Here is a 12,033-nt window from a genome sequence, read left to right as displayed (position 1 = left end):
CCCTCATCCAAAAGGTGGAACATGAGCAATCAATGAGTGGTGTTGGGGATCCATGAAGTACTCTCTATTATGGTGGAGGCCCATGGCTCTCAACACTCAACCTACAAGTGCCAATCTGGCCCTCTAGAGGGCCAAGGCCCCGTATAGGGAGACCAAGCCCCAAATGGAGACCCACATGTAATCTCGCATAAGATCCAATGTGTCTCCTTGCCTTCCAATACAATAAATCATCAAAATAATCAAGTAAAAGAGCTTACAAGTCATGGAACCAATGGGGCACTTCATGCTGGCATGCCCTACCATAGCGGGCTTTGGCATTTACAAATGTCTCCAAGATCAATAAGGGGGTAATCAAGGATACCATTAGGTAGTTTCAACCTCTAAAGGGGGTGACCTGTCCATGGTACATCCTTCCAATGGTAGGTGGCAAATGGTATAGTAATGAAACGGAGTGGGGCTCAGAGGAAGCATCCAAACCACATGTCATGGTACGAGGGTAGCCATAATAAGGGAAGCCCACACCAGGGTATATGAGTGTAGGAGGGAGCAAATCATGGTAGATGAGTTACCCTAGCCTTTGTTTTTCCACCCTTCTTCATATGCCTTTTGCCTTTGACTGATTTTTCTTCATAATTGCTCGGCGCTCCAGGGGATGAGAGCATGATGTGTAATATATAGTAGTGGATACCCCCTTAAGGTGGGGCAGTTCATCGCCCACCAGGGGTTGGGACAATAATGGGTTCCTTAATGATGGACAAGGCCCATAGGAACCAAGGTGATGGCCATAGATAAGGGGTAGAGCTCATGTTTGGATTTTGTCCATATGCTAAATTTGTATGTCCCAACCATCTTTTGCATTTTGTGGTACATTACCTGTTGAGAGTGGCCAAATTATACTTTTTCTTTTTTTTTAGCTACATCATCCTTGGAGCATCGTTTCAAGCCCGACCCAAGTTGTGGACAAGGGGAGGGGGAGGCTAACCCTATGTGGACCCAGTGGACACATGTGGACCCGAATGGGAAAAGATATGAATGGGGCTAAAATAAGTGGAAGGGAGTAATGTATATGGTGTTGGGAAGCGAGACCACGTAACCAAAATTGGAATTTCCAATGTAGTGCCAACCCTAAAGCTAATGGCTAGTAAAGGACATCCCACGGGACTAGGATACAAGGCTAACCACAAAATCGAGCAATGGAGACAAGAGTATAGACCTAGCTCACTCTTTTCGTCAAATCCCCCCACCAATCCATGCCCAACAGTGCCCATGACAAGGAAAATTACTCAACTATGCCAATGAAAAGCCACACCTTCGGGGTCGGGAGGCCCACCTTCAAACATACAATCATAACAAGTGGGCGAGGGACCACATGGCTGACTCAGGTGGCGGAGATAATGGCACACAAGCTATCTAGTAGCTGCAAGGGTTATTGGCTATCGGCTAAGGACCATCTAGGAGAAAATAAATCTCTTATATACACTACCCACAGGTGGTGGGTAACAGGAACAAGAACAAAAAGTATGTAAACTCATAAAATCCTTGTATGGCCTAAAACAAGCACCTCGAGCCTAGTAAGAAAAATTGACTCAGCTTCTTCTGAAATTAAATTTCAGACACTTTAATCTAGATGATACAACTTTATTTGTCAAGAAAGTTGGAAAACTATTGCTTATCTTATGGTATATGTATATGATCTTTTGATAACAAGGAGCAATAAAAATTATATTGCATCCATAAAGAAAGAATTGAAGAAAGGATTTGAGATGGCAGATTACATCTTCACTACTATTTGGGCATTGAAGTAACCCAACATCTGAGATATATATTCCTCTCTCAAAAGAAGTACAATGGAGCAGTGTTGCAGGGGAGCAACCTCTCCCTCGCTCTTGCCCCCAAAGCATGCTCCAAACGAAAGCACTTAGAGAGCGACAACCCTGTAAAAGTATGCGACTAAGCTAGTTAGAAGGAAAATGGTTGGAACAACAAATTTTACATGCTCCCATTGTAAAACAACCTACACTAGTTCATATACATGTGTAAGAAAGCATCTCTACAAGATGATGCCATGTGATGAAAATAAGACTGTATGAGTCAAAACTTGTGATCAAGTGCTAGCAAAAGATAGGAATAGATACAGAATAATACCAATTCCCTAATACAAATGGCAAGTTGAATTCTAGGGAAAAACCCTAAATTAACTTAATTTCTACCGTTAGATCTTCCGCCTAATGAATGGTTCAGATTGACTACAAACTTACAATATTTTACAAAGGAATTTTCTCAAAATTTTTCTTTCGAGGGCAGGCCTCAAAGGCTATTGTCGCCCCCCCACACCCCAACCCCCCCCTACTAGGGACTGGGATCCAAACGCAACCAAAACAAAACCTATAAATCAGGAAGATAATCAAGCTCCACACCCAACATGATGAGAATTGAGATGTTGTAACTTGTGGACTTGTGGTTGATGAAGATTATCACTAATAAACGATTGATGTTATATGGTTTAATCCATGTCTTATGCTTTTAATAACTAATTCATCATTCTGCATGTTTTTGTTGACATATATGCATCAAAATATATAAAAATATATATTATATAAAAATCGCTCCCCGCTCCCGCTTTTGCTCCCATTTCCAAGCAGCCTTGCATTGGAGAATTGTTGAACAAGTTTGGCAAAGTTGAATGCAATCCTTTGTCCACTCCAATGGAACAAAATTTGAAGCTCACGTCTAACGAAGGAAATGAATTTGAGGATGCAACTAAGTATAGACAACTTGTGGGAAGTCTTATCTACCTCACCACTACCAAACCAGATATTTCATTTTCTATTGGAATCCTTTCCCGATTTATGCAAAAGTCTTGTGAGGGACATTGGTCTGATGCAAAAAGAGTTCTAAAGTAGTACTTGAAAGGAACTCAAGACTTGGACTCAAATATTCATAGGTGGATGACTTCATCTTTAATTAGATTTTCTAATTCAGACTTTGGTGGAGACAAGGAGAATGGAGTATCTACTTTAGGATATGTCATGAGTCTTGGAGCAGGAGCTGTCTCCTGGAGGTCAAGCAAACAGTCAGTTCCACCAGATTCCACAACAGACGAAAAATACGTGGCAGTTGTTGAAGAAAACAAGGAGATTGTGTGGCTTAGGAAAATTCTTGAAGATTTGCAAGAGAAACAAGTGAACTCTACTCCTCTAATTGACAATACTTCTGCAATAGAATTGGCCAAGGATCCAAATTTTCATGATCAAACCAAGAATATCAATACAAAGTATCATTTGATTCGACATCATGTAGAGGCCAAGACTAATCACTTATGGCATTGGTTCACAAATGAGCAAATTGCAGACATCTTCACCAAAGCGCTTGGAAGAGAAAAGTTTGAAATATTCAGAATGATGCTTGGACTCACAAACTATTAAAATTGGCACAACTAGGTCCAAACTTCATGTGGGTCATCTTATTCATGGCTGATAATATTTTTATTAGATTCCTCTCGTCGAAAGGTGTAGGATTGATATAAAGATCATCCGATTCCGATAAGTATTCATGGAGATATGAATTTATTTTGATTATGGAATTATTATCAAACCGACCTACAACTCATGTAGGCTCAGAAGCCCAACAGTCGCATCTATTCAAACACCAACGTTGTGTATAAATACAGGAGGACTTTTCCTCATTTGAAATCACTCATCTCATCACATCTCTCTCTCTCTCTACTGTGCAGAGAAGAGTCTCTTCTCTACTGCGCAGAAAAGGGTCTCTCCCTCACACATGTGAAGCCGAAAGCTGTCGAAACTGAAGTTGCAACTGCCGAAATAAAGTTTGACCTGGGTGGACTAGAAGATCTCCCCATCTGAACTGCGTTGTAGGTTCATCTGAACCTCCTCTGAAAACCGCAACTTTTGGTGGTGGAATCAAGTCAATCCGACGGACGGTTTGCAAGATATCGACTGCCCTAGTTTGAAGCCAGAAGCTGCCGAAACTAAAGTTGCAACTGCAAAAGTAAAGTTTGACCTGCGTGGACTAGAAGATCTCCTCATCTGAACTGCGTTGTAGGTTCATCTGAACCTCCTCTAAAAGCCACAACTTTTGGTGGTGGAATCAAGCCGATCCGACGGTCGATTTGTGAGATATCATCTGCCCTAGTTTGATGATGAAGCCGCTAATGCTGATGCTGCTAATCTAGGGTTTGCTACTGTTGATATAAATCAGATTTATTGTACTATTTCTCTCTGCTGAATTATTGAAGATAAAAGAAGATTTGATCAAAAGGTTTCCCCACACATTGTGGGGTTTGTCCCTGGCTAGCCGCCACATCTTGTGTCTCTTGTCTTGGCTTGTTTTTTGTCGATCGTTTAATGTTCTATCTACACTTTACTTTATGTACATGTGATTGCTAATCTGAAATAACAAGAAAAGAAGTAAACTATTATAAGCATAGAACATACCATAACTTAACATGGTATCAGAGCTGAGGTGAAGACAAAGCCCGAGCAAGAGCAAGAGCAACCACCGAAGAGAAGATTGGCGAGGCTATCCTAAAAGAACTATGGGGTCCTCAACACTCTTTCCTGCCGAAGACAAGCTCTGTGAGAAAGCTGACTATCACAGATGGAAGATGTCTATCGATCTAACCCCAAAAGATCAAGGAGTGTTGGATCATGTGAGGGGCAATATTGTTGAGCCTCCATCAAATGCATCCGCTACTGCCTGGAACAAATGGAAGAACGGAGAAGTTAAAGCGAAGAAGATCATCCGGGACTCTATCGACAAGCACTTGGTGGCCTACATCTCTGAACTGGACACCTCCCAGGAAATCTACGATAGACTGGTGAGTTTATTTAAAGTTAATGATACAAATCAAGTTTTATTTCTTAGAAATAAGCTGAGGGAAATCAAGAAGGATCAAGATGAGAGTATGCAAGCATACTTCTTAAGAATAACCGAGATCAAGAACGATCTCCTATCTATTGGGGAGGCTATTACTGATAGGGAAATGGCACTCACGACTCTTGGAGGATTACCATCCGAATGGTACGTGTTCAGGACTACTCTTCTGAACAATAATGTAATTCCTGGTTTCAAGGAATTAATGGCTAGATGCATTCAAGAAGAAACAAGGGAAGAAGAGCAAGAAATGCCCATGCCTAAAGGTCCTCCTGCTGCCTTTTCTTCTCATGCTAAGAAAAGAAATAATTCCAGGACTAAATCAAAAGGAAAGGCTGGACCTAAGGGTGGAAGAAAATGACAATGTTACATCTGCGATAAAGCAGGTCACTATGCAAGGGAGTGCCCTAATAGAAAGGACTCACACCGGGACGATGATCAAAATCCCTCTAATGGCAATCAAAGGAATGACAAATTCAATAGCAAAGGTAAGAGGAGAGCTGGGAATCGAGGTAGAGGACAACCATTCAAAAAGGCTAGAAATTCCAGGATGTATTAAATGCACCTGACCTCAAAAAGAACCTAGTGTCCATCTCGGCAATGGAAGACAAAGGCTACAAGGTAACCTTCAGCGATGGCAAGGTACGTATATGGAAAAATAATGTTAAAAATGCCTTTACTCTTGGGTTTAGTGTTGATTCATTATATCAAGTCGATGGAAGTCTGCTAGGTGTCATGTCTTATGACACATCTCTTCAGTCCGAACTTTGGCATCGGAGATTTGCCCCCTTCATTACAAAGCTATACTCGGTGTAAGACAAATGGTGATAGGGATGCCCGAATTCCAAGTAGAGAAAGAAGGTGTATGTGCTGAAGGAAAGCTCAAAAGGGGACCATTCCCCTCAAGCCAAAGCAAGACCTCCGATATATTACAGTTGGTTCACTCAGGCATACCTGACGCTGGTATTAAGAGGGAGACTACTACACCACATACTCCTGAGCAGAATGGTGTGGCAGAAAGGAAGAACCGCACGATTATGGAAGCTGTCCGGGACATGCTTCATGATCAAAGACTTCCGAAGTTTCTATGGGCTGAAGCTGCAAAAACTGTCGTATATGTATAAAATCGATGCCCTCGTCATGCATTGGGTTCCAAGACTCCTGAAGAAAAGTTCACCAGTAAGAAACCTGATGTTTCTCATTTTAGAATTTTTGGAAGCCCTGTATATTTTCATGTGCCGAAAGAGAAAAGAAATAAATTGGGTGCATCTGGAAAGAAGGGAATTTTCGTGGGCTATGGTGAAAATACTAAAGGCTATAGAATCTATGTAGCCGGTCAAAGGGAAGTCGTAATTAGTCATGATGTCACCTTTGACGAAGATATGGCTCTCAACAAGGTGAACAATCTTCCGACTTTGAGGAGCTCTCAAGAAGCCGACACTAGGGAACCAAAAGAAAAGGATGATGAATCAATGCCTGATGTAGAAGAACCCATGGATCCGATTGATCCTCCTCCACATGAGCCTTCCTCTTCTAGGAAGAGGCCTTCATGGCTTAGGGGGCTACTTGATGATGCTGAAGGACATGCTGCACCCCGAGGAACCTTTCGTGAAAGTAAGAAACCTAATAGGTATTAGGGATACCTGACCATCATGAGCACGATCATACAAAATGAGCCTTCATCATTCTCAGATGTTGTCAAGCATCAAGTATGGAAGGATGCTATGACCGAAGAATATGAGTCTATTATGAAGAATGATGTCTGGGAAGTAGTTCCCAGACCCCAGGACAAGACAGTTGTTACTTCCAAATGGCTTTACAAGATAAAGCATGCAACAGATGGAAGTACGGAAAAGTATAAGGCTCGTTTTGTTGCTCGTGGTTTCTCCCAGAAGGAAGGTATAGACTATGATGTGATATTTGCACCTGTTGCCAGATATACGACCATCTGCTTGATCATAGCCCTTGTGGCTTCACAAGGATGGAACCTACATCAGATGGATGTCAAGACCGCATTCTTGCACGGTTCGATCAAAGAAGAGGTCTATGTGGAGCAACCCGAAGGATTTGAGATTTATGATTGAAAATCTCATGTATGCAGGTTGAAGAAGGCATTCTATGCACTAAAGCAAGTACCCCGAGCATGGTATGAGAGGATCGATAGCTACTTGATGAAGCTGGGATTCACTAGGAGTGAAGCCGATCCTAACCTTTACCTTAAGGTTGAAGATGACAAGCCTCTCATACTGGTGTTGTATGTGGATGACCTCTTTCTAATAGGTGCATACCCTCTCATTCACAAATGTAAGAGGGAGTTGGCTTCTGAATTTGAAATGAAGAACCAAGGACTTGAAGTGTGGCAGAAGCCAAGGGAAATTTTCCTATCTCAAGGAAAATATGTGGTGAAGATTCTGAAAAGATTTGGTATGGTGGACTGCAAGCCTGTGACTACCTCGAGGATCTTAACTTTCAGAAGTTATATGGTAGTGATGTCGGACAAGATTTGGGAAATGCCTCTGAGTTTCAAAAACTCATTCGCATTGATGTTCTTAGTGAACCTCCGTCCGAACATATGTTTTGCAGTTAGCATTGTGAGCTCATATTTGGTTGAGCCTCACTAGATTAGTGCCAAGAATCTTCTGAGATGTCTTCAGGACACAATCTCTCATGGATTGAGATACACTGCCGAAATATGAAACTGCATGATTATTCGAATGCTGATTAGGCAGGTAGTGTGGAGGATCACTAGAGCACTTTTAGCGTTGTTTCTCTTTGGATTTTGTTTCGATATAATGGATGAGCAAGACGCAGAAGTCAGTTACCATAAGCACCGTCAGTTACCATAAGCACCGTCGAGACCAGATACATATCTACGAGTATGATCTCGTATGAAGCTGCCTAGTTGGGGAAGCTCTTCAATGCGCTGTTTGAACACATACCATTGTGATTCTCTGTAACAACTAGAGGTGGGATTCGATTATTGAGGAATCCCATATTCATTGCTCCAGCATATAGACATCATCTGGGATATGGTAAGTCGATGAGCAAGGAGGTTCCATCGCATTAAGATGATGTACAGGTTGATACACCTTGTCAAAGCCCCGAGGAAAGATCTAATCTGTCATTTTCCCAAACGACTTGGAGTCGTCAAGAAACCCTTGTACAAGGGTCCTACATGTTGCATACATTGAGCTTGGGAGCTTTGAGGGCTTGCGGTTCTTACTGGAGCAACATACGACCACAGGGTGACTCACCCTCCCCTAGTGGTGCACACTGGAACAAGATGATTCGCTCTCTTGTGGGACAAGATGATTCGCTCTCTTGTGGATCTCTTGTGTAGCAAGATGATTAGTTCTCCTGTGAGGCCTGGATTGATGTGTTCTCCATGGCGATTGTAGCAGGATTGATGTGTTCTCCTGTGATGCTTGGATTAATGTGTTCTCCATGGCGATTGTAGCAGGATTGATGTGTTCTCCTGTGAGGCCTGGATTGATGTGTTCTTCATGGCAACTGTAGCAGGATTGATGTGTTCTCCTGTGAGGCCTGGATTGATGTGTTCTCCATGGCGGCCTGGATTGATGTGTTCTCCATGGCGATTGTAGCAGGATTGATGTGTTCTCCTGTGAGGACAGGATTGATTAGTTCTCCTGTTGAGGCATCCTACCCATGCAGTCTGGGACTCATGGGAAGTACCTCTCATCTGATCAATGAGCAGGGAAATGAAGTTAGGAACCATAGTAGTACCGATGGACGCATCGTTGTATCTACCGTACTCCCTACGCTAGGATGACCTCTATTGATCTGAGATCTCAGATCAATAGAGGTCAATGATACTGGTCTAGGACCAGTGGTAAGAGTTGTACCATACTATGACACTGACTTCGGGTCGGTTGAGACTGGTCTGGGACCAATGGTACATACTCTGAGACTGACTTCATGTCACTGCAATACTGGTCTGGGACCAGTGAGAGTGGAACATACTATGACGCTGACTTCGGGTCGGTTGAAATTGGTCTGGGACCAGTGGTACACTCTCTGAGACTACGATACTAGTCTATGACCAGTGGTAGGAGTGGTACTTACTATGAAGCTGACTTCGGGTCGGTTGAGACTAGTCTGGGACCAGTGGTACGCACTCTGAGATTGACTTTGAGTCAGTGGAGGATGATACTAGTCTGGGACTAGTGGAGTTGTACTCACTATGACGCTGACTTCAGGTTGGTTGAGACTGGTCTGGGACCAGTGGTACATACTCTGAGACTGACTTTGAGTCAGTATGATACATCCTCGATCATTTCTTCTTCTTCATAATTCGGACAAAAGCAGAGCAGAACAGAACAATGCAAGAGCAGAGCCGAACAGAGCAAAACAATACAGATCAGTATAGGGCAGAACAAGCAGAATAGAGCAGAGCAGGGCAAGGGTCAGGCTATATAGGGCAATGCATTTGATGAATGAATAGTAACAACTGATAGACAGATTGCAAATGAAGTTCTCCCTAGTTGAGAGGGAGTGTTAAAATTGGCAACTAGGGCCAAACTTCATGTGGGTCATCTTATTCATGGCTGATAATATTTTTATTAGATTCCTCTCGTTGAGAGGTGTAGGATTGATATAAAGATCATCCGATTCCGATAAGTATTCATGGAGATATGAATTTATTTTGATTATGGAATTATTATCAAGCCGACTTACAATCCATGTAGGCTCAGAAGCCCAACAATCGCATCTATTCAAACACCAACGTTGTGTATAAATACAAGAGGACTTTTCCTCATTTGAAATCACTCATCTCATCACATCTCTCTCTCTCTACTGCGCAGAAAAGAGACTCTTCTCTACTGTGCAGAAAAGGGTCTCTCCCTCACATATGTGAAGCCAGAAGCTGCCGAAACTGAAGCTGCAACTGCAGAAGTAAAGTTTGACCTGCGTGGACTAGAAGATCTCCTCATCTGAACTGCGTTGTAGGTTCATCTGAACCTCCTCTAAAAGCCGCAACTTTTGGTGGTGGAATCAAACCAATCCGACGGTCGGTTTGTGAGATATCGTCTGCCCTAGTTTGATGATGAAGCTGCTAATGCTAATGCTGCTGATCTAGGGTTTGTTACTGCTGATATAAATCAGATTTATTGTACTATTTCTCTCTGCTGAATTATTGAAGATAAAAAAAAAATTTGATCAAAGGGTTTCCCCACACATTGTGGGCTTTGTCCCTGGCTGGCCGCCACATCTTGTGTCTCTTGTCTTGGCTTTTTTTATGTCGATCTTTTATTGTTCTATCTGCACTTTACTTTATGTACATGTGATTGCTAATCTGAAATAACAAGAAAATAAGTAAACTGTTATAAGCATAGAACATACCATAACTTAACACAAACACCCCTTCAAATTAAGAGGGGGATTGTTAGACACCTAATCCTCCGAGATTGGGTAGAATATGTAAGTATGTAAATAATAAAATAGAGTAATCTGAAGAGTCCTTCGAATAGGAATCCCAAAGGTCACTCAGCTGTATGTATGTATATATTCACGTTCAGTTTAATAGAATAAGATTGGCAGTCCAATAATCTTTATTCCTTGACCTGACAATGATGATCCCCACAATGTTGTATCCAACCTTTTTGTAAAGTTTGCCTTACCTATTACACATTGCCAGCCCCCACACACCTGCTGCAACTTAGCTTCACTATAAAACAATTGCTTAATACTCATATCCACATTTTGTCTAATTGATAGCTATTGCAAAGAAATTTCTTTTCCACAAAACATCTTGATCAAAATTATTTTCATGGGAAAAACTAGAATCTGGAAAACAGGTTGATCTTTATCCTAAAATTTTAATTATTATCGTTTAAAAGCCTATATCTTTGCAAAATTAAAATGTTTTAAAATGGCAGTGCTCTTCTTTTTTCTGTTTTTTTTGAGAGATAAATTTATATTACTTCAGAGAACAAATAAATACATATGAATTCCAGGAAGGTTGCATCATGCAGATAACAGGGGTGCCAGGAAAGTCCTGGCCTACAAAAGCTAAAAATGATAGCATATCAGCCTGGGACCTGACAGGAAGGGAACTCAACATCATGAAAGATTGCACTGAGGTGAACTCACAGAAACAAAGCCAAGACTTGCTCAAAGATCCGCAAATCACCAAGAGTAAGCAGATGAGGAAACTCACTAAATGTAACTTTACAATGATGTTTCCACAGAAAACCAATTGCAAACAAGCTAACTGAAAGCCAAAGGAATTTGCAGTTGTCCCTAACCACCCGTGTGTCTCACAAAAGGAGCCCCTTCCATAAGAATGGAGCAACAAAAAAGGGATGAAATTCAACATGAAACCATACCCAAAACACTCTGGCAGTCTGGGACATAACATTTTGGTGTTTCTTTTATTTTAAGATTTTGTTTTTCTACAGTTTATTTACTGAGAACCACCCAACTTGTGGCTAGAAACTAGAAGTTAGCCATACAACCTGATATATATTGTATTATCCATACAAGGAAGATACCTCTGCTCACGTCAAAGATTTTGGAGTGCATTCCTACAATACATTAAATCTAAGCATACATTACCGGCATGACCAATAATGATAACTAATAATATTCCATAGGAGTCAGTAACATCATGCAATGGCATTCATCATTGACGAAAAACACTTGCTGCAATATCTACCTAACCTAAAATTTAAAAAAAAAAAAAAAATTAGGTATTAGAATGTTGACAAATTATTCCAGCCACAGCCATTGAAATACAGTAAATATGGACTTATAAAACATACTATCAAAGCAAGAAATTGAACCCTTGGATTCTTGTGTCCAATACGCTTTTTAACTGCCTTGATTACATCTTTGGCTTGCCTGTTCCAAACCAGAATATTTGTTAGTTATCAATTTAACTTCCTTTCATTACAAGATTCCCATCACAAATAATAGTCCATAGAATCATAAGTCCATTGCAAAAATTTAATGTCAAGCTAAGCAAATCTTTTCTTCTTCAAGAGTTCAGACTGATGAATATATTCATACCAACTGTTACACATATTCCAGAAAGCTCAAAAAACATTCCTTGAAATAGGACTTGAAGCAACGCACATCTGTTGGATACTCTGGCAATACTATACATGCTTTTTTTAA

At 41.2% G+C, this 12,033-nt stretch overlaps 1 protein-coding gene across 2 annotated transcripts in view; it reads right to left on the bottom strand.

The window, feature by feature from the left end:
* The window catches only part of LOC149161225 (TOM1-like protein 3), a 276,511-nt gene that overhangs the window by 245,135 nt on the left and 19,343 nt on the right, over positions 1-12,033 (bottom strand). For both annotated transcript variants that reach the window (XM_089436920.1, XM_089436919.1), the window contains exon 3: positions 11,679-11,757. In XM_089436920.1, coding sequence (XP_089293046.1) covers positions 11,679-11,757 — 79 coding nt within the window. The remainder of the gene's footprint in view (positions 1-11,678; positions 11,758-12,033) is intronic.

This window comes from Pinus tabuliformis, chromosome 5_2, assembly GCF_031772625.1.
Source record: "Pinus tabuliformis cultivar Carrire ecotype Pingquan chromosome 5_2, CPIR1, whole genome shotgun sequence".
Taxonomy (NCBI): Eukaryota; Viridiplantae; Streptophyta; class Pinopsida; order Pinales; family Pinaceae; genus Pinus; species Pinus tabuliformis.
Note: the sequence above shows the minus strand (reverse complement) of the source record. Positions and strands in the feature narration are given on the sequence as shown.